The sequence below is a fragment of the Orbicella faveolata genome, unplaced genomic scaffold (genome assembly GCF_042242905.1).
Source record: "Orbicella faveolata isolate gen_17 unplaced genomic scaffold, um_ofav_v1 contig_15, whole genome shotgun sequence".
NCBI lineage: Eukaryota > Metazoa > Cnidaria > Anthozoa > Scleractinia > Merulinidae > Orbicella > Orbicella faveolata.
Window position 1 is genome coordinate 5,790,001 of NW_028301542.1, and position 19,900 is coordinate 5,809,900.

Genomic DNA, 19,900 nt, shown 5'->3' on the forward strand with positions numbered 1-19,900 from the left:
GTTAGTGAATAACTAGCTCCTAAGTGTTAAAAAGTGGTGTTCATTATAAACACGATAACGTAATAATGAATGGTTCGAGAAGCATGGAATTAGGTTCATCCATAAGCAAGTTGTCCAGGAGGCAAACCTCAGAAAACAGTGTTTTGAGGGGGTTTTTCTCGTGAAATGTTGAAAAAGTATACTAATATTAACTATATTAACTAAATAACAGGGAAAAAATTTCATAAATTGCAAATTTTGGAAGTTTAAGACCTAGATAATTGTGTCCATCACCAATGTTGAAAATTTGACAACATTCGGTTAAAACCCAGTGGAGATATCGTGTGCGAGATATTGGTGATCCGTCAATTTGGTCATTTTGAGAAATAAGGCTTTAAAGTTTTACTTCGGTCTCCGAGAGCCTAAATTAGCCCTGAACGGGGGCGGGGGGTGGGGGTTAGAAGCAGGGGGAGGGATATATTTAAAGGTTTTACATAAATGTTTCATTGAACACCCGAATACACATCAGTCATTGAAATGTTAACCAAGTATAAGGAGCGTATAAGATGGTAGAGGAAACAATGTTCAGGACCATGATGCAAAATTCTCATAACTACACATCTTTAAAGCGTTTGTGTAAAGTATCATTAAAATATACTGAATTGAATCAATTTTGTTAGTACTTTTAGACTGTAAACAATGGTTGCTATGGGTGTTGCTATGTTGAAATATAGCTACGAGTGTTCAGATTTTCTAATTTAAACGTAAATCAAGGAGTAATTAGAGGAAAATCGTTTCAAACTACGATTTACAAATGGACAGGGATGTTGAATCTTCATGTTCCGAAAAAAATGGTTTTTTGGAGAATAATTTATATCTGAGAGTATGACCCCCTTAAGTAGTGTATAACTGCGATGATCAATTTTGTCTTCACATCTTTAAATTAATTCTTTCTCCTCAGTTCAAATACATGATCTTTCATATATTCCCTTGCATTGTTGTCCACTCTGTTCGACTTCCATTGTTGCTTTATTCGACCAATAGACTTACGCAAGTTATCTTACCGTTAAATGTTGGTTGTATAAGCCCAGGGCATTTTTACGAGAATTTTATTTGACGGTATTTTAATATTGTTCTCCCTTTTTTTAGTGGTGCCCACCTTGCATGCGTCTGTTACCTGAATACAGGAAAGCAGCTCGGTCATTTGATTATAATGAAGTTGGTTTTGGTACTGTAGACTGCACTATTCACTCAAATCTTTGCAATATGGTAAGATCATGAAATAGCTTGTCATCCCTGGTGAGACCATATTCGTATTCCCGGTATTGAACTGGAACTACAATCATGGACAAACGTCTTGGGACAAATTTGCACTTTTGGCGCTTTTGCGCACACGCCAGACGCGAATACAACTTCACTTGCCCAACCTCGCCCCTCACCCCACATACAATGTTGAAAACTAGTACCTGCAATTTCACCTAATTTTCAACATTGTATTGGTTGGGAAGGGGGAACTGCAACGGGTTTTTAAAAGGATAGCAACGCTTTTTTTAAAACTTCAGTGGCAAACACAGATAATTCGTTACATTACACAAGTGTCCCAAGGACTTTTGTGCAAACCTCGTTCCCAGGGTCTCTAATCTTACCGCCCCCTGGAGCGAGCGGGGGCGGTAAGATGAGAGACCCTGGGAACGAGGTTGCTTTTGTCCACGATTGTAGCTTGCGACTGAGGCTAATGCTTGGAATCTTTTCAAATGTAAATGACATAAATATCTTTTTAATGATATTCCCCTGCGTGAGCCTTCATTGCAAGCTACAGTCAGCTACAAAGCTGTTCAGACGTTTAAAATTCGATTTTTGAGCGTCCTGGAAACATTCTCCTCCCCCAACTTCCACCCCAAACAACGTTGATTTTTTTATTTCTAAGACTGCACAGACAACAGCGCCTACACAACATTGAATTGGCGGGCCGGGGGTTTCAGAGGATTAACGCTAGATGTAAATGAAATAGAATAAGAAGAATAAGAGGTTAATTAATTTATAGAAAAGCCTAATTTTGTAAAAGTGTCACTGCTTTCGTTGCTTATTGTAGTACCAGTCCAATACTGGGAATGCGATTATTTCTGTCCTTGCCATTGAAATGGAATTGTTTTTTTTCAGTACAACATTCGCTCCTATCCGACCACCATCCTATACAATAACAGCATTCCTCATCAGTTCACTGGACATCACACGGCGGCTGATCTAGTGGAGTTTATTGAGGTAAGTAAGCTATGTGTCACACGCGGGAATAAGAGTAAAGTGGTAAATCTCAGGAATACATCACTTGCAAAAAATTCCGAACGTTTTATTTTAGACGTTTAATTTTCAAACAGTTCGGCCATTTTCGGACAAATTTCGAAAATTTCCAACAAATTTCGGACAAAAATTTCGGACACTTTGGTGAAACATATCTATCGTAAATTTACGGCTACAAAACACGTTTTATACTGAAACAACATCTGAAAATGTTAGTTTTACTGCACCCTGAAGGTTTTACAGATACATCGACGGGAAAATAAGAAACATTCTATCAAGCCGTTACGTATCTCAAGTAGTGTGTCATCTAGAGTTCGCCCCATAAAGGAAACTATCTGCTTTGGAGCTAATTAAAGGTTTTATACTGTACTGTAAATGTTTCTGACGCGTGAAAATCGCGGACAGTTTTACTTTCGGACAATTTTTTGTCCGAAGTGAAAATCGTCCGAAATGTTTCGCAAGCAATGTACTTGCGACCGTTCCCAAGTGCGTGAAAAGTTGCGTAAGCGCTGGGCAAGACAGGCTTGGAGGTAATATATCAAACACGAGAGACTGTGTTTCATTGGGATATCCAAACACCGAGAAGAGAGTTGAAAATACGACGCGCAGCGGAGTATTTTTGACGAAATTCGAGGTGTTTGAAATATCTTCTCAAGCGAAACAAAAACTAAGGAGCAACTGGAGAAGTAAAATCTTCAAACCTTGATGAATTATTAATGAGTTTGAGAATGAAAATTCAATCTGATTGTCTGATAAAACAAACAGTCTGTCTCGTTCCAGAACACCCTGAAACCTGCAGTTGTACAGCTGACGCCCGAAACATTCCAGTCTTTGGTTGCGGAGAGAACTAAGGGAGAAACATGGCTTGTTGATTATTATGCTCCGTGGTGCGGACCCTGTAATGAACTGTCTCCTGACTGGAATAAACTGGCCAAGGTAGGATTGTTTACCAACCTAATATATTATCAAGTAACCAACTGTAATATTAAACACCTATGAAATACCAGGCGGAGTTTCGCGTGAAAACATGATAAACTTCGCTAAGAATTTTAAAAAAGAAATAGTTTTTGAGGTGTTAGGTCCAGAAAAGTTAGTGCCTATGAGTTAAGTCATGATTTTGAGAACAATTTGACTGATTCTGACCAACAGAACTTCTTCACTGAAAAGAAACTTTATACTAGGTAAGGATGAGGAGATCCGCTGAAGGAAAAGAGTGCAGGCGCTCATCATCTTTTGCGTCTCAGTAAATTTCACTGAGTAGCCTGTGAAAGGGCTCCGGCTGGAAAGGTCTGACCCCGGCTGGAAGGGCCGAGAAGGAACTGGTTGAGACTGAAGTTGCCGAGGGGTGTGTTGGGGGGTTGATGTGGTGGGGATTGGGGCGTCCCCTCCGCTTTCTCGACTAGAGAGGCTCTTCACAGGCTTCTCACTGAGCTGATTTGTCTCCAAATTCCCTTCGATCGTCTGCAGTAGACATCTTTATTTAACTATAAAACAAGAGAAAGATACCCGCTAACTTGCGATCTGTATTTCGTCAAACTGCATGGTTATAATTTTTTCTTTCACTCTTCGTTTTCTCAGCTAATGGAGGGAGAGGCTGGTGTTGGCTCGGTCGACTGTCAGAAGTATCGGTCTTTCTGCCAGGAGCAGGGTGTCAATTCATATCCCACAATCCGTCTGTATCCCCACCATAGCCAGGGATCACGCAACTACGTGTGAGTACAAGTCACGTGAACTTACGTCACGCATGGCGTATCTTGGAAAATGTGGCTTCATTTTTTATCAGTTTATCGTTCTAATCCGTTCAATTTCGGTGTATCATTTCTTCTTTAGTGTTTTTATACCTTATTAAACTATTATTCTAAGGTTTCGTTCAATTTCGAGGCATTTTTTTTGCTGCGCAGAAATGACTTTAAGATATCACGAGGTAGCCCTGTCTTCATTATATTAAGGGCCCATTAACCGATCTTTTTGAGCCGTTGCTAAGGAAAATTTATTCTCATATAACCTCATCATTTTTAGTTAGTTCAGAGTTATTTCATGTGTTTTAACTTTTTCATGATCAGTAACACTAGTGATGATGTCATCAGGCCACGCCCATGGTTATGTGACTAAAACTGAAAAACGCAAAGGCTCCTAGGCAAATTACTTTATCGGGATTTTTTTCATTGATTTAATGTTTTAATTTAAATCCTCATTACGCTATGCTTAGATTTTGTTTCATTTCTAAAAGGTCAGATTTTGAGAGAATTTCAAAATGTTAAAAAATTCGTAATTTTCTGAAGAAAGCATGATTTTGAAAAAGGAATGCATAGCTATCTTTCCAAAGTTGGCTTTGATCGAAATCCGTCGAAAAAGGTTGGATTTAATGAAAAACCGCGTTTCTGTTAGCATTTAAAGAAACCGGAAGTGCGCCCGATATATATTGGAAGTTACCCTATCAGCGCGTGCGCAATTTACACTACCAGCGCACTTCGGTAAGATCAAATAAAACCACACGGAGTTAGTTTTTCTCCTTCTATTGTTCTTGTTTTTCTGTCTTTTTCTTGTTTTGTTTCTGCTTGTACATTTTTTACTTTGCATTTTGTGAAACACAAAGAAAAACATCTAAAATGTAAGCAAATTTTGGAAGTTACTGAGTTGTTTTTATTTTCCGCGCTCAGGCTGACGTAAGTAACCGGAAGTGAAATTTCACCTCCTTAGCAACGCGCGCGAGCGCGCGCATAAATCGGTTAATGGGCCCTTAAGAGCCTTCCCCAACTTTGTTTCCAGGGTTTGTCTTCTTCCACCCCTAATGGCGAGTGACCCTGGGAAACAAGGTTGAGCCTTCCCTTGAGCGGCATCCAAAACAGAACGAGCACCAACGTCTGTGCCGTTTTTTGACGTAATCTCGTCTCGTTCCTACAAGTTGCGCTATTTTCGTTGTGCTTTTTATCTCATTCAGGAGCCACCGTGGATGGCGTGACGTGGATTCGCTCTACAGCTGGGCCTTCAAGCACCTTCCCTCATTGGTAACGCAACTCAATTACCAGGCATTCCTTGATAACGTTCTTGACAGCGAGGATGCCTGGATCATCGATTTTTATGCTCCTTGGTGCGGGCACTGCATACAGTTTGCCCCAGACTTTGAAAAAGCAGCCAAGGTTAGTAAGGAAACGATTTGGTTTCGTGGTAAATTCCTTGAGATTTTTCCTGCGTAAAACACCGGCTCCGTTACGAAGGAGGTTGAACTGCAATCAATATTTCCCGCAGATCGAAAGAGACAGTCACTTTAATTCTTAACTGTTGAGTTCAATTCTTAACTGTTTAATTCTTACCTGTTGAGTTGATGTTTCCATTTGTTGTAGCTGTTAGATGGACGTGTCAAGGCTGGTAAGGTTGACTGTGAACAGGAGTATCATCTGTGTTCGGAGGCTGATGTGCGAGCTTATCCCACTGTGAAGTTATACCTAGGTGCACCAGGAGATGGAATGACTCAGGTGAGTACTACAGTGGCTATCAATTCTCCTTACTACTTATGGTAAATTTCTTGTCATTTCGGTTATGAGAATGTGGTGCCGTTCTCTGATTGGCTACGCTACTCACAATCTATTCTGTTGTAGTTAGTGTGTGCTTGTTAACAAAATGACGGCCGCTTCTTTGCGTTTTCGAAGTGTCTGCGAAGAGCGTTAACGGTTTAGATAAAGTTTTGAACAACTAATAGATTTATACTAAAGCAATTAAATTATTCGCTCTCAATTTCTGTGCGTGATAGTGGACTCGGGCTGCGCCCTCGTCAACTATCACGCGATAGAAATCTCGAGCTCATAATCCAATTGTTGAATATTCACTACTGTCCTAGTGAATTGGAAAAGCCAAAGTTTCGCGCGTGAGCGCTTTGTCGCAGCAATAACTCTAAAACTGTAGTTAAACGCTGGCGCTGATAATCCGTTCATAGACTCCTCCAATTACCTATGAATTGACAAATATAACTGTAATGTGTTTTTTTGGCTTTTTTGTCATAGCCGGTAAATGGTCACTTGAATATTGAAACTCAGAACCCGCACAAAATCCGGCATATTGCTCTGCAATCACTGGAAGAATACAAAGCTGATTTAGAGGAGGGGGACAGACAGGAAAGGAAGAAGGCGAAGACGAAATCGAAAAAGGTGAGACATGCTTTCATTGCTAGCCTGAGTAGCAAGTGTTCCCGCACGAAGAGCTTTTTCCACATTCTGGCCGCGCGCAAATTAGAACGAGAGCGAAAAGAATCGACGAAGCAGGGGGTGGTCGGGCGAGCGCTTCAGTTAAGTTCCAAAGGATTCTTCAGTTCATTTTGTATTTACAGGTACTGTCTTCTCTTGTCCCTTTCTGACTGTTGGGTCTTGGTGTGAAGTTCTATACGGCGTAACGACTCCGTGAAAGCGGCGGCCCTCAAAGTAGCGTCAGAGTTTCGCGGTTGTTTACAGGGAGCATGCAGTCTAGTTGAGTAGGATGAGAGTAAATAAACAAAATGAAAAGAATTAACAGTTTACCTTTGTCTCCTGTTGTCATCTCTTATGGGAACTTACAGGGAAAACCCACGAACATCGGCTCGTGGGCCACTTTTTTTTGTTGTTAAAACCTTTTGACGGCATCTATGATCTATTACTGAACAGACGCACGGCAACATGGAAGGCCTAAGTACAAGTCTAGCGCCTCTGCTTTGCTGAACATGTGGGTAGTGATTTTCCTTGTATGTTCGCGTAAGAGATGACAACAGTAGACAAAAATACACTGTTCATTTTTTTCATTCCTTTATTCACTCTCATTTTACTCAGCTAGATTTGTATGCTCCTGGTGGATTGGTAAGAAAACCCAAAAGTAACGATCTTCAATAGGAGCGGTCCTCGATCTCTTAGATTATGTCCATAAAAAATAAGGTCAACGAATGTTTTAAAACTCACCTTCTCTTCCTGTCGACGAACAGCCCGCGACGAGTTGACGGTATTGCGTGACCACGTGACAGCTAGTGCGCTCAGTATTTGGTAACGCGTAAGTCGTCGTCGGATCTTAAAGCCCTGGACAAACGGAAGTAGACGCAAGTTGAAAACTTGGGTCTACTTGCGACTCCGTTTGGCCGGGCCTTGCGTGCACTTGCGTTGACCTGCGATGACTTGCGCTCACTTTGGTGGCGATCAAATTTGTACGTAAGTCGACGCAAGTTTTTCACCGTTTGGCCACCCAACCCAAATCAACGCGAGTTGAGTAACGTCCATTAACCTATTATTAGCCAATGAAATACAGGATATGTCTGCCTTGAAATATATATATTTTTTTGCGTATAGCGTGTACTAACGGAAAGGCCCATTCCATTTGATTTCCCACCAGAAAAACTGGTTTTTCCGTACAACGGGAAAGTGCTCCTAGTCTGTTCTAGGCTCTTGGATCATTGTGGGAAGCGAGGACCTGGAATACTACATTACTTGAAAAAGATTTCGAGCAAAAATGTGTCCAAAAATAAAACGTCCGAAATTTTCAAGCGTTCGAAATATTTACAGCACAGTATAAAACTTTAAATAGCGCGAAAGTTCTTACTTTCCTTTATGGATGGAACTCTAGTTGAGGAACGCCTTCAGATACGTAATAAGGCTTGATAGAATTTGTTATTTTCTCGTCGCTATATCTGTAAAACCTTAAGGGTGCAGTAAGACTCTCATTTTCATCGGTGTTGTTTCAGTCTAGTTCCTGTTTTGTAGACGTAAATTTGCAGCAAAATTTGCGAACGGTTTGTCTGGAATTTGTCCGAAATGAGAAAAAAAGGTGTCCGAAATTAAACTTGCGATATAAACGTCCGAAAGTTTCTGCAAGTAATGTACTTGTTTAGTTTGAACGTGTGAAGTAACTTGTTTTTCTCTTCTCCTTTCACGCAGAAGAGCAAGAAAAAGAAGACTACACCAGTCCATGATGAATTCTAGAGGACGTTAAATCCACCTGTCTGTATTCATACGAGTCTCACTCAACACTCAGACAAGACGTAATAACGGCCATTGTTGGAAAAAAGAAAATAATGGCCAAATATTCACCAACAAAGCCATTACTCAGGGCGAGTTTTAGTGCAAGGCGTTTGCTGCATTGCCTTCAGTGCTTTTACCTACAGTAGTTGGTATTTTACAGAGACAGTAAAATAATTTTTATTGGTTTTTGTGTCTGTTTTTCCTATCTGCATTGGAACCCTCAAGGAGACATCCCCCTACCCCCTCTCGTGCTTTTTGTCCTGTGCTTCCATATTCAATGGAAATGTTCATTATGTAAATTATGTGTTGCTTTAGTCCATACCTGGTCTTCTCTGTTACACAATGCTACTCTGCGTGACATACGGGGCGGGGGGGGGGGGGGGGGAGGAGGCACAACTAGGTTAATACAGATTTGGATAGGTTATTGTAATAAAGCCTCCACGAGTTCGTTTACTTAGTAGCAGTCAGGAAAGCGGTAAGAGATAAAATAGGGAAGTGGCTTAGTGTGAGAAGGAAAAAGCGTTCTCTCCCAGTTTTTTTCCGCTGCTCCACAACCGCTCCCCTGGTCTGAACAGGCTTTCTATCTCGAGCTGTGTTTCCCGCGAACACTGTTCACATCAGGTGGTGCATGGCGCGAATCAGCAATGTTTTTCTGATCATGACTAACACTACCCCGCGTGGTAGTTACGATCTCCTTAATCAAACGAAACACGTTAAAGATGGCGGCCTACTAAAACCAGCTGAATGAACTCTGGGTCTTCATCATTCGTTATCTAACTGACCGCCTGAAAGAGGCTACGAAATAGCTAGCATAGCAATTTTAGTCAAATATCGAACTTGGTTCTCCATCAGCGATCACAGCACAGGTGTCCCAAACTCACGATTCGAGAAATTGATCGAATATTAATGACTTGTGCAATGAATCAATCAATCAATGAATTAATCAATCAGAAACTTTATTTTACTTCGAATTTCTTGATAGCAAAAACATGCTAATATCTCGGAACAAAAAAAACTCAACGTTAAAAACTAAGAAATACACATAATAGATAAATTCTTCAAAATTGGTTAACAGCCTATCGAGTGGCACGTGACTACCTAAAGTGTTCGTTACCTTCTTTTGAATTTAAAAAGAAATGTGCTCACCTTGCTTGGTTTCTGTTGTCCATTGGGCCTATTTAAACGTTTTTTTTTTGGGGGGGGGGAGGGTGGGGAGGGGGTTGAGGTGTTTGTCGCAGCTTTCTATGACGATGAAATACAACAGGCTAGATTATACAACAACCGGCCAATCAGTTACATCTCATGCATTGAATTTGAATGGTTTCTTTTGTTGCTATATGCTTCGTTCTTAGAAACGTAGTATATTGTAAGACAACGTTTATAGTTAGCGGGAGATTTCCTCACCCAATGAGAGCCATTTAAAGCAGCATAAAACAATTGCTTTATTAAGAGACCAATCACACGAGACTACTCTGCAGTTCAGCGAGATTTGTGTACTACATTCCGCCGGCAACACCGGTTACATAGCTCCAGGTTTGGGTCGTTCGGCGATTCTGTGGAAGTAAAGGTAAGTTTATCGAGCATTACTCGTGCTACAATTAAAACTATTATATTGTTTGTGCGTATACAAGAAAGCGTCGACGATGACACATTTTCGCGTGGCGGCGAAGAATTACTTTCAAGAATGTTACATATTAGCTGATGTTAGCTTTCACCCTGCGAGCAGAGCCTCTTTTATCGCTTTTTTGAGCGGATAGGAGACCGGGGTTTTGACGTCTTTCTGTCCTCGACGATTTGATTAATGGTCGTTCGTTTCAAAGCTTGAAGTTTTATTTGATATAATTTGGTCGATCGATGTTCAGGGGTTGAAGTTCTGTATACTGAATTAAAATTAGCCAAGCGATAGCCAGAAATACGTCTACGCCAGCTAGAAAATAATTCTAACCGTAAAGAAGGGCTACACGACATTTGCGGATAAGGAAAAAAAAGAAGTAAGGATTGCAATTAGAGTCAAAGGTATTATTTTATGTTTTGTTTCAGTGAATTGCATGCGCGTAATCTACGTTTATTCTAATATTAATTATTTACTTGAAAATGTTGGCAGTATGTTCTCATTTGCACATTTTTGGCACGAGTTTCGATCCAGGCCATGTTTCACGGTTGAGTTGCGAGCGTTTCTTTTTTATTCAGTTTGGTTTCGATCCATAGAGTCGCTAACCGTGACGGTATTTGAAGAAAGACACTTTGTAGTCAGTCTGACCCGACGTGAAGGTTACAGTTTCGATCGGCCATTGTTTCCGTTGATGTCATGTGTGCGTGCTACCTGCCGACCCTCTTCCTTCTTTTACAAGATGCATTGTTCTAAAACAGACATGACCAAGCTCATGTAGACAAATTATGCGTCGCTGATATTGAAACGGTCATCTAAATGCGACTGAATTAAAATGAAATCACAACGAAACACCGTTCAGGTATGGCAAGCCGTTTGTAGCAAAATTAAATCCTTGCAATATATGTTTAATCCTTTAAATAACGGTTTTATTTAAACATAGAAAAAGGCATTCAATCCAATGGTAAATAAAATTTTTGGTTCAATTCAATCTTTTAATTTTCACGATTCAATCCAATACCTGGAATATTGACTCAATCCAATACCTGGAATATTGATTCAATCCAATACCTAAAATATTGATTCAATCCAATACCTGGAATATTGATTCAATCCAATACCTGGAATATTGATTCAATCCAATACCTAAAATATTGATTCAATCCAATACCTGGAATATTGATTCAATCCAATACCTCGAATATTGATACACTCCAATACCTGAAATATTGATTCAATCCAATACCTGAAATATTGATTCAATCCAATACCTCAAATATTGATTCAATCCAATACCTCAAATATTGATGCAATCTTCCTGGGCCGAGCGCGGCCAACAGGAACGAGAGTAACTGAGCACTAGAGAGCACTGAAAACATGGCGGGCGAAGGAGAACTAGATTTAGAAGTTGAGTTTCCTAGGTTTCTTGCAGACATCTTGGATAAAACGGAAATAATTTTTGAGAATTTTGACTCAGAAGTTGCAGAAGCGCACGTCGAAGTTCTTGATCACATTTCGTGCTGGCATATAAAACGTAATTTACGAGACCCGCATATACGCCCATTTTGGCACGCGTATATATGGGTCCTCGTAGGACGCGTATATTTGGTCATTTATTTCGCATATCCCCGCGCTTGAATTTACGCAAATATGTGGCCCTTTAAAAATGCGTATATACGCGATCTGAACGGTCGTATATATGAGCTTAAAGCCCATGCGTAACGTATGTAAACAAGTATACGCGGCAGAAAAACCCGCGTATACCCTGTCGTAATTTTGAAACGAATGGCAAACCATAATTATCAGAAGGATTTTTCATCTCAGGTTTGAAGGCCAAAGAAATAGGCTATCGTGTGACGCGGCGTTTGTTCACGTGCACAGCCCAAGCGATTGTGCCCACATTTTATCCTCCACGAAAACATCCACTCAAAACGCGAGGAATCATGCGAGGAACAACGGGAACCTGTTCCACGTCTGCTTGAGACTAGAGGACTTACCTTAAGAATACGGTTTATGCGGGGGATTATTATTAGCAGAGCCCCATATCTTAGCCATCGATCTCAAAACAGTTGGTTGTCTCACGTGACTGTACGTACGTATGTCCGCTCTTACCTCTGTTCGTATCCCCCTTCATCTAAATCGATGTGAAATGTCACTCTGCAACAATTCGGGGGGGGGGGGCGGATTTACAGCGTACATCTTTGATATAATTGGGCATCCATGTTATGTTCAAATGACACCTGTCAAAAACAAGGTAGCCACTGACCAGTATCACGTGACCATACCGGGGGCTCATGTTTAGAGCTCATCGAGGTCGCGTGTTTTTTTGAAGCTGACCGCTGTCCAGGTACAGGTTTTTGACTGGATCGCATGCCCAAGCCAGGTTAACTTATTGTAATCAGGAGCTCTGCTTTTAGGCTTGGCTAAATCTATATATTTAACTTCCCATTCATCCTCTCTTGGCGGTTTGTACTAAATATGTGCAACAATACTTACCAAGATTATTTTATTCCCAACAGCCCGACGGCAAAACACCGTCTTCTGGTAGCTAAAGCAAATGCTCCGTTGAATCTCCAAAGACCGTTCAGTTGAAAACAGTGCCTTTCCTTGCAAAGCATCAAAGGTTGGCAAGTGCCGAAATATGGGACTTAAACGATCGTTTAAAAGGTTGGCTGCGCAGTTGCCTCTCCGTTTGTTCTACAGTCGTCGTTGTCGTTACATAAAGTTAACAATTCTTCTGGTGTTGTTGATAACATTCTATTTAACAAATAAAGAAACCCCGACTGTGCTCTGTTCTGTTGTAAAGCACGCAGGAAGCGGTAGAGCGCGAAAGAAGTGTAGGGGAAAACACGAGACGTAGTCGAGTGTTTTTCCCTACTTCTTGAGTGCTCTACCACTTCCTAAGTGCTTTACAACAGAACAGAGCACAGTCGAGGCTTCTTTATTTGTTTTATGATAAAGAATCAGATAATTTTTTCACGCATTCGGCTGAATTTTCAAACCAAACTTTATTTTCCAAACGAGCAAAAGTGGCGTCAGCCGTGCACTGTTCTCTGATAAAGCACGCTAAAATAAGCCAATCACAATCCTTTTTAGAATTGTTCAAATAATGTGATTGGCTAACGAAGCGACAGCTGTCAATCACAAACTGGAATTCAGCTAAGCTTTCAGTTTCGAGAAGTTTGAGCGGCTTTCGAGAGAAGAACGATGCCTTCAAAGTTCGCTTTTAAGTTAATTTTTAAATACGGATCTCAAGGCAGGTAAAGGTTTATAGTCCAGAGGAATCCGGCTGTATTGTGGCCCATGAAAACGAGCACTTTTCCAGTGGAAATTACGAAACGCGGAGCTCAAAGCTTGTGGATGAAAATGCGAAATGCCGGGTTGAATTTGAAAGGAGCTAGTTATTTACGGCTTGTAGCCGCATGCAGCAAGATTGCCCGAACTAGCGTAAAAGTTAGAAAGACTTAACGGCTCCCACTGGTTCTACTTCGAGCACAGAAGAGAATATCAGAACAAGTTTTGCACTGACCACTCGTCGGTTTACTTCGCTGAGATGACCGGAGAACGAGCGTTACTACACTGCATGTAAGTGTTGTTTAAGCAAATGAGCATTTTTAATTGTAAATTTACAAAAATAAAGCTTCTCATCATAAACAGAGACAGTTCAATTGTTTTCTGTCGTTGTTTTACTTCTTAGTATAATTTCTGCCTTCGTAACAAAATTAATGTCTTTATCGAAGCACTGTTTAGGTTGAGAATTTGTGTATTTCGCTACAGCTGTACATGTTTTGTCGGCGGGAATCTAGCAAAACTTGTTATTTTAGTACAGTTTTAACACTACTGTTGCTAACAATGTCTCTGTGAGCCATATTTACTGCAGAAAAATAGCTCGCTTCCAGTGCGTTTGTCTGAGTCACAGGGGATGTTTAATTTGGGTCAAATTTGTCAAAATTCCGAAGCAAAAATTTGGAAGCCAACTTACCGTCATCAACCCGTGCTCTGTTCTCTGATAAAGCACGCTGTTTCGGCCAATCAGAGCGCACGTTATATGGAAACTTCGTTATAAATGGTAATGAACTTGAGGAACTACGGTCTTTACACGGGCAATCACCCTTTCTTCCCCGCTCAGCCGTGCGAATATCTGACCAGCGAACAGAAAGACCAGCTTCTAAACATGGCGTATACTGTTCACAAGATCTTGGATGACTTTGGTATAGAGCATTGGCTCATGTATGGATCTGTTTTCGGAGCGGTTCGTGCACACGGACCTCTTCCGTGGGATGATGATGTGGACATTGGTTTTAACGGCTCGGCAAGGTTTGCCTCGATGAATTTCAAGGAGTTTTTATCGGCTTTTGAGTCCAAAGGGCTGAAAGTGTATTATAAACGGTGGATAACAAGCAACGTGATGAAAGTTTACAGCGACGATCTTCCTCATATAAAAGTCGACTTGTTTGCTATGTATAACTACAACGATTGGATGAAGAGAGCTGGCCTGGAAACGTGGATTTTTGCTTTAAATTATAATCTCCACGACACATTTCCTGCACGATTAATAGAGAAACCATTACCACGAGTTCGCTTTGGTTTTTTCAACATGACAGTTCCAAGAGAAGGAATTGAAATCCAAAAATATCTTTATCCCGACGATTGGTGGATGGAAGTAAAACCGGTCACATGTGTGTAACGCAACTCATAAGCGTTGTAAGAGTTGCGTTACCTTCTAGTCACGCGTAAGACATTTTTCACTGATCTTTAGTTATAATGTAGTGATCAACAACTGAGAGAGGATAAATAACTGTATGTTCAGTTTGTCCACATTTGATTTCTATATTTTATCAGCGACCGCAGTCAGTCAGTCAGTCAGTCAGTCAGTCAGTCAACCAACCAATCAATCAATCGATTAATTAGTCCATTAATCTAAGAAATCGCCAATTTTGAATTCGCGTGTGTAAAATCAAATCCCAAACGTCATACACTGTGGGCATTTTCCATTCGACCAAAAATTTCTTGCATTTCTTGCATTTCATTTTCTGGCAATTTCCAGTGGCGAATGGAACAGCATTTTCCGCAATTCCCGGAAAAGATGTTGACCTCGCAAAATGCGGTATATAAATTAACGAAAATTTCTGACCGAGAATTTCCTTTAACATACCATTTGCGGAATTCCTGGTTGAATAGAAAGCGCCTATGTGGTTCATTTTTACTTTTTTTTTTTAGTTCATCAGACATTTGTAATTTTACTTTCTTATTCTTTTCTTTAATTGATAAATTAATTCCTTTTCGTTAATTATTGTGTGATCATTTTCATGAAAAGTTGGTGTGATGTCTCACGATTTTTTTACCGACTTAATTATTTAAGGTCCTGTCCACACTAGGCTGTGGAGAGTTAAGAAATTGTCCACCGAAAACGTTGGTTTTCGTAAAGGAAGTTTTAGTGTGGAAGGAAACGGACCTTTTCAAAACGTCTGGTAGAGCTCGGTTTTCAAAATGTTTTCCGTCCAAACGAAAACGAAAAGCCAATTTGAAGAGCGTTTTCGAAAAGCTCCGTTTTCGGGACGGATTAGTGTGGACGGTAGGCCAAACCGTAGAAATAGACGGGGGCGTACATGTATATAGTAGATACAGATGAGGAAATATGCTTTTGACTTCTGGTGTGGCTCCGTTTTCAAAATGTTTTCCGTCCAACAGAAAAGCCGGCGTTTTCAAATTCCTCCGGTTTGAAAAGCGTTTTGGAAAAGCTCCGTTTTCGTGACGGATTAGTGTGGACGGTAGACCTAACCGTTGAAATAAAGCTGCGTTTTCAAATTTCTCCAACGCAGTGTGGACGCGGCCTAAACAGGTTTACTCCAAGCATGCAGTCAGTGCTAGTGTGAACGCAGTATTTATTCTTTTCATGTAAACGGCCGACGGATCCTCTCTACAATGTGAACTTTGTTGCCTTTCTGAGCGCTCTTTTGTTGTTTTTCCCAGCTACAGGACTCCCCCCCTGGAATTCTCTTCCCCTCCATGCAAGGTAAGCGCCGAAAAATCATTTACTTTTCCAGATACGATCAGTGCATTCGTTGGCAACATAAAGGAATAATAAACGTTTGTCAGCTCTGGTTATGAGCGTTCGACAAACGTTTTCCAGACCAGTTATGTGAACGTTTCTTTCGGTCACATGGTCGTTTAAAAGTTTCCAGCAAGCAACCTCGTTCCGAAGGCTTTTCCCAAGTTCAAAGGGAAAAGCCCTGGGTACGAGCTTGTTTGACCTTACGACTGATAAGACTCGATAACTGATTGGTCACTTTCGATATATTAAAATTCAGCTTGATTGTGAGGCCTAGAGGACACAAATAAAAGAAATGAATTAACATGGTCTTTCAATTTCCTCTGTTTGTTTCCTCTGAGCCTCACTACCAAGCTAAATTTTAATGTATCGAAAACAGTCCAATTCCCCATATTCACTCTGTTTGTCCCCCAAATTTAGAATAGACTATTGTTGTGAAATGTATTTGGGATTATGCAGACCTTCCAAGAGCATTTCACAACAACAGTTTATGCAAAATTTGGGGGACAAACAGTGTATTATGGGGAAGAGCCCAATTTCGATATGCAGTCGAACCTCCCGTAAGCGACCACCCAAAATGTCAAGCTTGGGTGGTCGCTTAGTGCGAGAGCTTAGACCATATTCGGTTAAAATTTTGCCTCATTAGCATATGGTAACTACAGAGACTTACCCATGTTTTAAATGTTTTATTCATGTGAAAAGTCAATTCCGAGAAAAAATTCGGTACTATCAACTGGGAAATTTCCATCTCTTGTACTACCTACGAATGCGATAATGTTACAACACCTTATTATCCGATTTCCGCTCTATTATCTGTCAAGTGGTCGCTTACGGGAAGTTAAAACAAAAGATCATTTCAAAGTTTTAGCTCTAAAAGTGGTCGCGGTCGCTTACGAGAGGTGGTTGCTTACAAGACGTTCAAAATATGGTGATTTGACTTAGCAACTTTTGGTATTTTGGAAAACTGGTCTCCAAGGAGAGGTGGTCGCAACTGGAAGTTTGACTGTATTAAAATTCAACCTAAAACAAGTTATTCCCTGAGAGCCTCGTCCTACGGTGGCCCATTGGGGCAAAACACAACTCAATTTCTCTTCTGAAACACAACAATCTTTTGGAGAACACAACAATCTTTCGGAGAACACAACAATCTTTTAGAGAACACCACAATCTTTTAGAGAACACAACAATCTTTTAGAGAACACAACAATCTTTTAGAGAACACCACAATCTTTTTCAGAACACAATAAATTTTCTGATACACAAACGCAAACTAAAACACAACAAAATTAATTGAAACACAACAAAATTTCAAAGCACTGGTAACTAACCCTGATGCTGAAAGCGACCGGAACCTGGGACTAGCTCTGGTCACATGAACCCTTTACTCTTGTCCTCCATCCTGTTGCCCGCTATGTTTTGTCACGGTTGTGGTGGTTGGAGAAGAGCAGATCACAAGTTTTGCCCAAAGTGCGGTGTAAGTTTATCTTCGTCTTCAGCTAGTCAAGTGTCCTCTTTCAAGAAATTTTTATCCCAAAAGTCGAAAGAGAGGCAAACCACCTTCAATTCCAAGTCCAAGAAAGCGAAGATGGACGAATTTGTAACTATAACCATCGGGATTGGTTCTCTATCGTGCGGCGTTTTCAAGCCCGTGAGAGGCAGTCCCTTCCCCTAAAAGTCAAGAAACATGCCTCAGCCGAGGCAATACTTGACGAAGCCTTGAAGAAACGAAGTTCTTACGACCGTACTTTCAGAAATGACAAGACTTATAAACTGTGCTTTCCGGATGGAAGCGAAGTGAGCACTCTTCCGGGAACAAAGAGCCATTTAGAAGAAAATGTAAGGAGATCAGCAAGGATTGTTTGTATGTGGATTCTGGGGCTCAAAGGATTAAGATTGTTGACATTTTCATAAATCATCACACAATGATATTGTTGCAATTCATTCCACAGTAAGGGGTGTTTCATTACTTGTAACCACTGATGATGGATAATTATATTAAAATATTTTAATGTTGAGTCTGATGGATACCTTTTAAGTTTTACTTGCACAGTACTGAAATGGAAAATACAAGGTATAAATCAGTCATGGGTGTAATGGGCCTGTATCAAAGTGAACACTTATGTATGAACCTGCCCCTACTGATATTGCACAGCTCTTTCTTCTTCATTAAACATCATCTATGTTAGCAATTTCAAGGAGGTCTTTATACAGAGAGACTCCCTCTTCAATACTGTGGGGCAGCTGCAACTCGGTGTTTTCCAGTACATGTTCAAAGTACCCTTGGTAGAAGCTCTCCTCCTCTTCATAGGTCAGGTTCTCCCTCATAGATTGGATCTCATCATCCAATATCGGGTGAAGTAGACCATCTACTCCTCCATGAAGCTCTGGGAGAAAGAATAGTTCATCCGGTCTCCCACTGATAGTGTCATGCCTAGAGCCCCTTATTAAATGTGTGTTCCAGTGTTCTTTAACTTTGTCTGGGTCATCTTGAAGTAACTGAGCAAAACAGAACCAGAGGCATGCCATTTGAATCTCATCTCCAGGGTTAATGATTTCCTGTTCCATAAGGCTTTTAAAGAAGTTAATCCACCAACCAGACCTGTTTCTTCTGTAAAATGCCCACCAGCCCTCAATCCTTTGGTTCGACGGAGATGACCCATACTTGTGCGCTTCTGCATCTTGAAATGTACATTGCATCGCTGCCATCACGCCATTTTCTGTTCCACAGTCAGTCCTCAGTTTCACTGGACAGCCTCCTAGCTCTGCCACACAGTTCAAATAGAAATTGGCAATAATTTCTGGATGGTTGTTTGACTTTGTGACGGTTAGCCACATTATTTTTCGACTCCAGCCATCGATACACCCATGTTTTGGAAATCCATAAGGTTTTAATTTGTCGTATCCGTCGACGTGCCATGTGTAGTTTGGACCAGATGAGAAGTAACTTCTTCTTTTAAGGCTTTTTGCCCTTCTCTGCTCACATCCTTCTAGATCCATTTCCCTCATAAGGTCAGCTACAACATGTCTAGGAACTTGAATATTTTTTAGTCGTAGGGTATGCCACATACTTCTATATCCACCTTGGCAGCCTGGACCACTAAGCTCATTCATGATTTGTTCCCGTACAACGTCCATATCAAAAGATGGCAATCTTCTCCTTAAGTTCAATTGCTTCAACCTATTTTTCAATGTTCGTACACACATCGTAATGCCATGAAACTTAGCTAAAAATTCAGTGATGACTTCATACGTATATCCTCTTGAAAAGTAATATGAAATTATGCTTTCCTCCTCTGGATTATAGCTTATTGAACCTGAAGAAGCCATTTCAGATCAAATCCACCACATGAACGGTACAAAAATGGCGCCTTTCAGTGACGTTGACCAGAGCTAGTCCCAGGTTCCGGTCGCTTTCAGCATCAGGGTTAGTTACCGGTACTTTGAAATTTTGTTGTGTTTCAATTAATTTTGTTGTGTTTTAGTTTGCGTTTTTGTATCAGAAAATTTTATTGTGTTTCGAAAAAGATTGTTGTGTATCAGGAAATTTCGTTGTGTTCTGAAAAAGATTGTGGTGTTCTCGAAAAGATTGTTGTGTTCTCTAAAAGATTGTTGTGTTCTCCGAAAGATTGTTGTGTTCTCCAAAAGATTGTTGTGTTTCAGAAGAGAAATTGAGTTGTGTTTTGCCCCTATGGGCCACCGTGTCGTCCTGAGGTCTATTGTTTTTGGCTGAATTTTAATCTATCGAAATTGATGTATTGGAAAATAAACAATTGGAGGAAAACTCCCTTCCAAGTCTAATATCCAAGAACTTAATTATTTTATTTTAATTTATCATAAATTTAGCATTGTCCGAGTTGCCTTTTGCCTCTGGGCCAAAACTAATCTTCGTTCGAAACCGTAATATGAAATTAAAATGTTTTCACCTGCGCTTTCTTTTTTATGCAAATCCTATTCATTTCAATATATATCTGAACTTGACTTGCTTTAAAA

At 40.5% G+C, this 19,900-nt stretch overlaps 2 protein-coding genes across 2 annotated transcripts in view; one reads left to right on the forward strand and one right to left on the reverse strand.

The window, feature by feature from the left end:
- LOC110063430 (endoplasmic reticulum disulfide reductase DNAJC10-like) overlaps window positions 1–8,434 on the forward strand; it is a 21,240-nt gene extending 12,806 nt beyond the window's left edge. The window contains exons 15-22 of the mRNA XM_089288130.1: window positions 1,129–1,248; window positions 2,140–2,241; window positions 3,058–3,213; window positions 3,856–3,989; window positions 5,219–5,417; window positions 5,622–5,753; window positions 6,279–6,422; window positions 8,166–8,434. Of these exons, the coding sequence (XP_089144256.1) occupies window positions 1,129–1,248; window positions 2,140–2,241; window positions 3,058–3,213; window positions 3,856–3,989; window positions 5,219–5,417; window positions 5,622–5,753; window positions 6,279–6,422; window positions 8,166–8,210 (1,032 nt within the window). The 3' untranslated portion in view covers window positions 8,211–8,434. The remainder of the gene's footprint in view (window positions 1–1,128; window positions 1,249–2,139; window positions 2,242–3,057; window positions 3,214–3,855; window positions 3,990–5,218; window positions 5,418–5,621; window positions 5,754–6,278; window positions 6,423–8,165) is intronic.
- Window positions 8,435–16,580: 8,146 nt separating this feature from the next.
- On the reverse strand, window positions 16,581–19,330 carry LOC149113251 (uncharacterized). Its single transcript, XM_089288131.1, has one exon. The coding sequence runs from the start codon at window positions 19,235–19,237 to the stop codon at window positions 18,077–18,079; it is 1,161 nt and encodes a 386-aa protein (XP_089144257.1). The 5' UTR covers window positions 19,238–19,330; the 3' UTR covers window positions 16,581–18,076.
- Window positions 19,331–19,900: the final 570 nt, after the last annotated feature.

Coding starts and splice junctions, on each gene's coding strand:
- LOC149113251 (XM_089288131.1), bottom strand. CDS start 19,237: ATGGCTTCTTCAGGTTCAATAAGCTATAATCCAGAGGAGGAAAGCATA.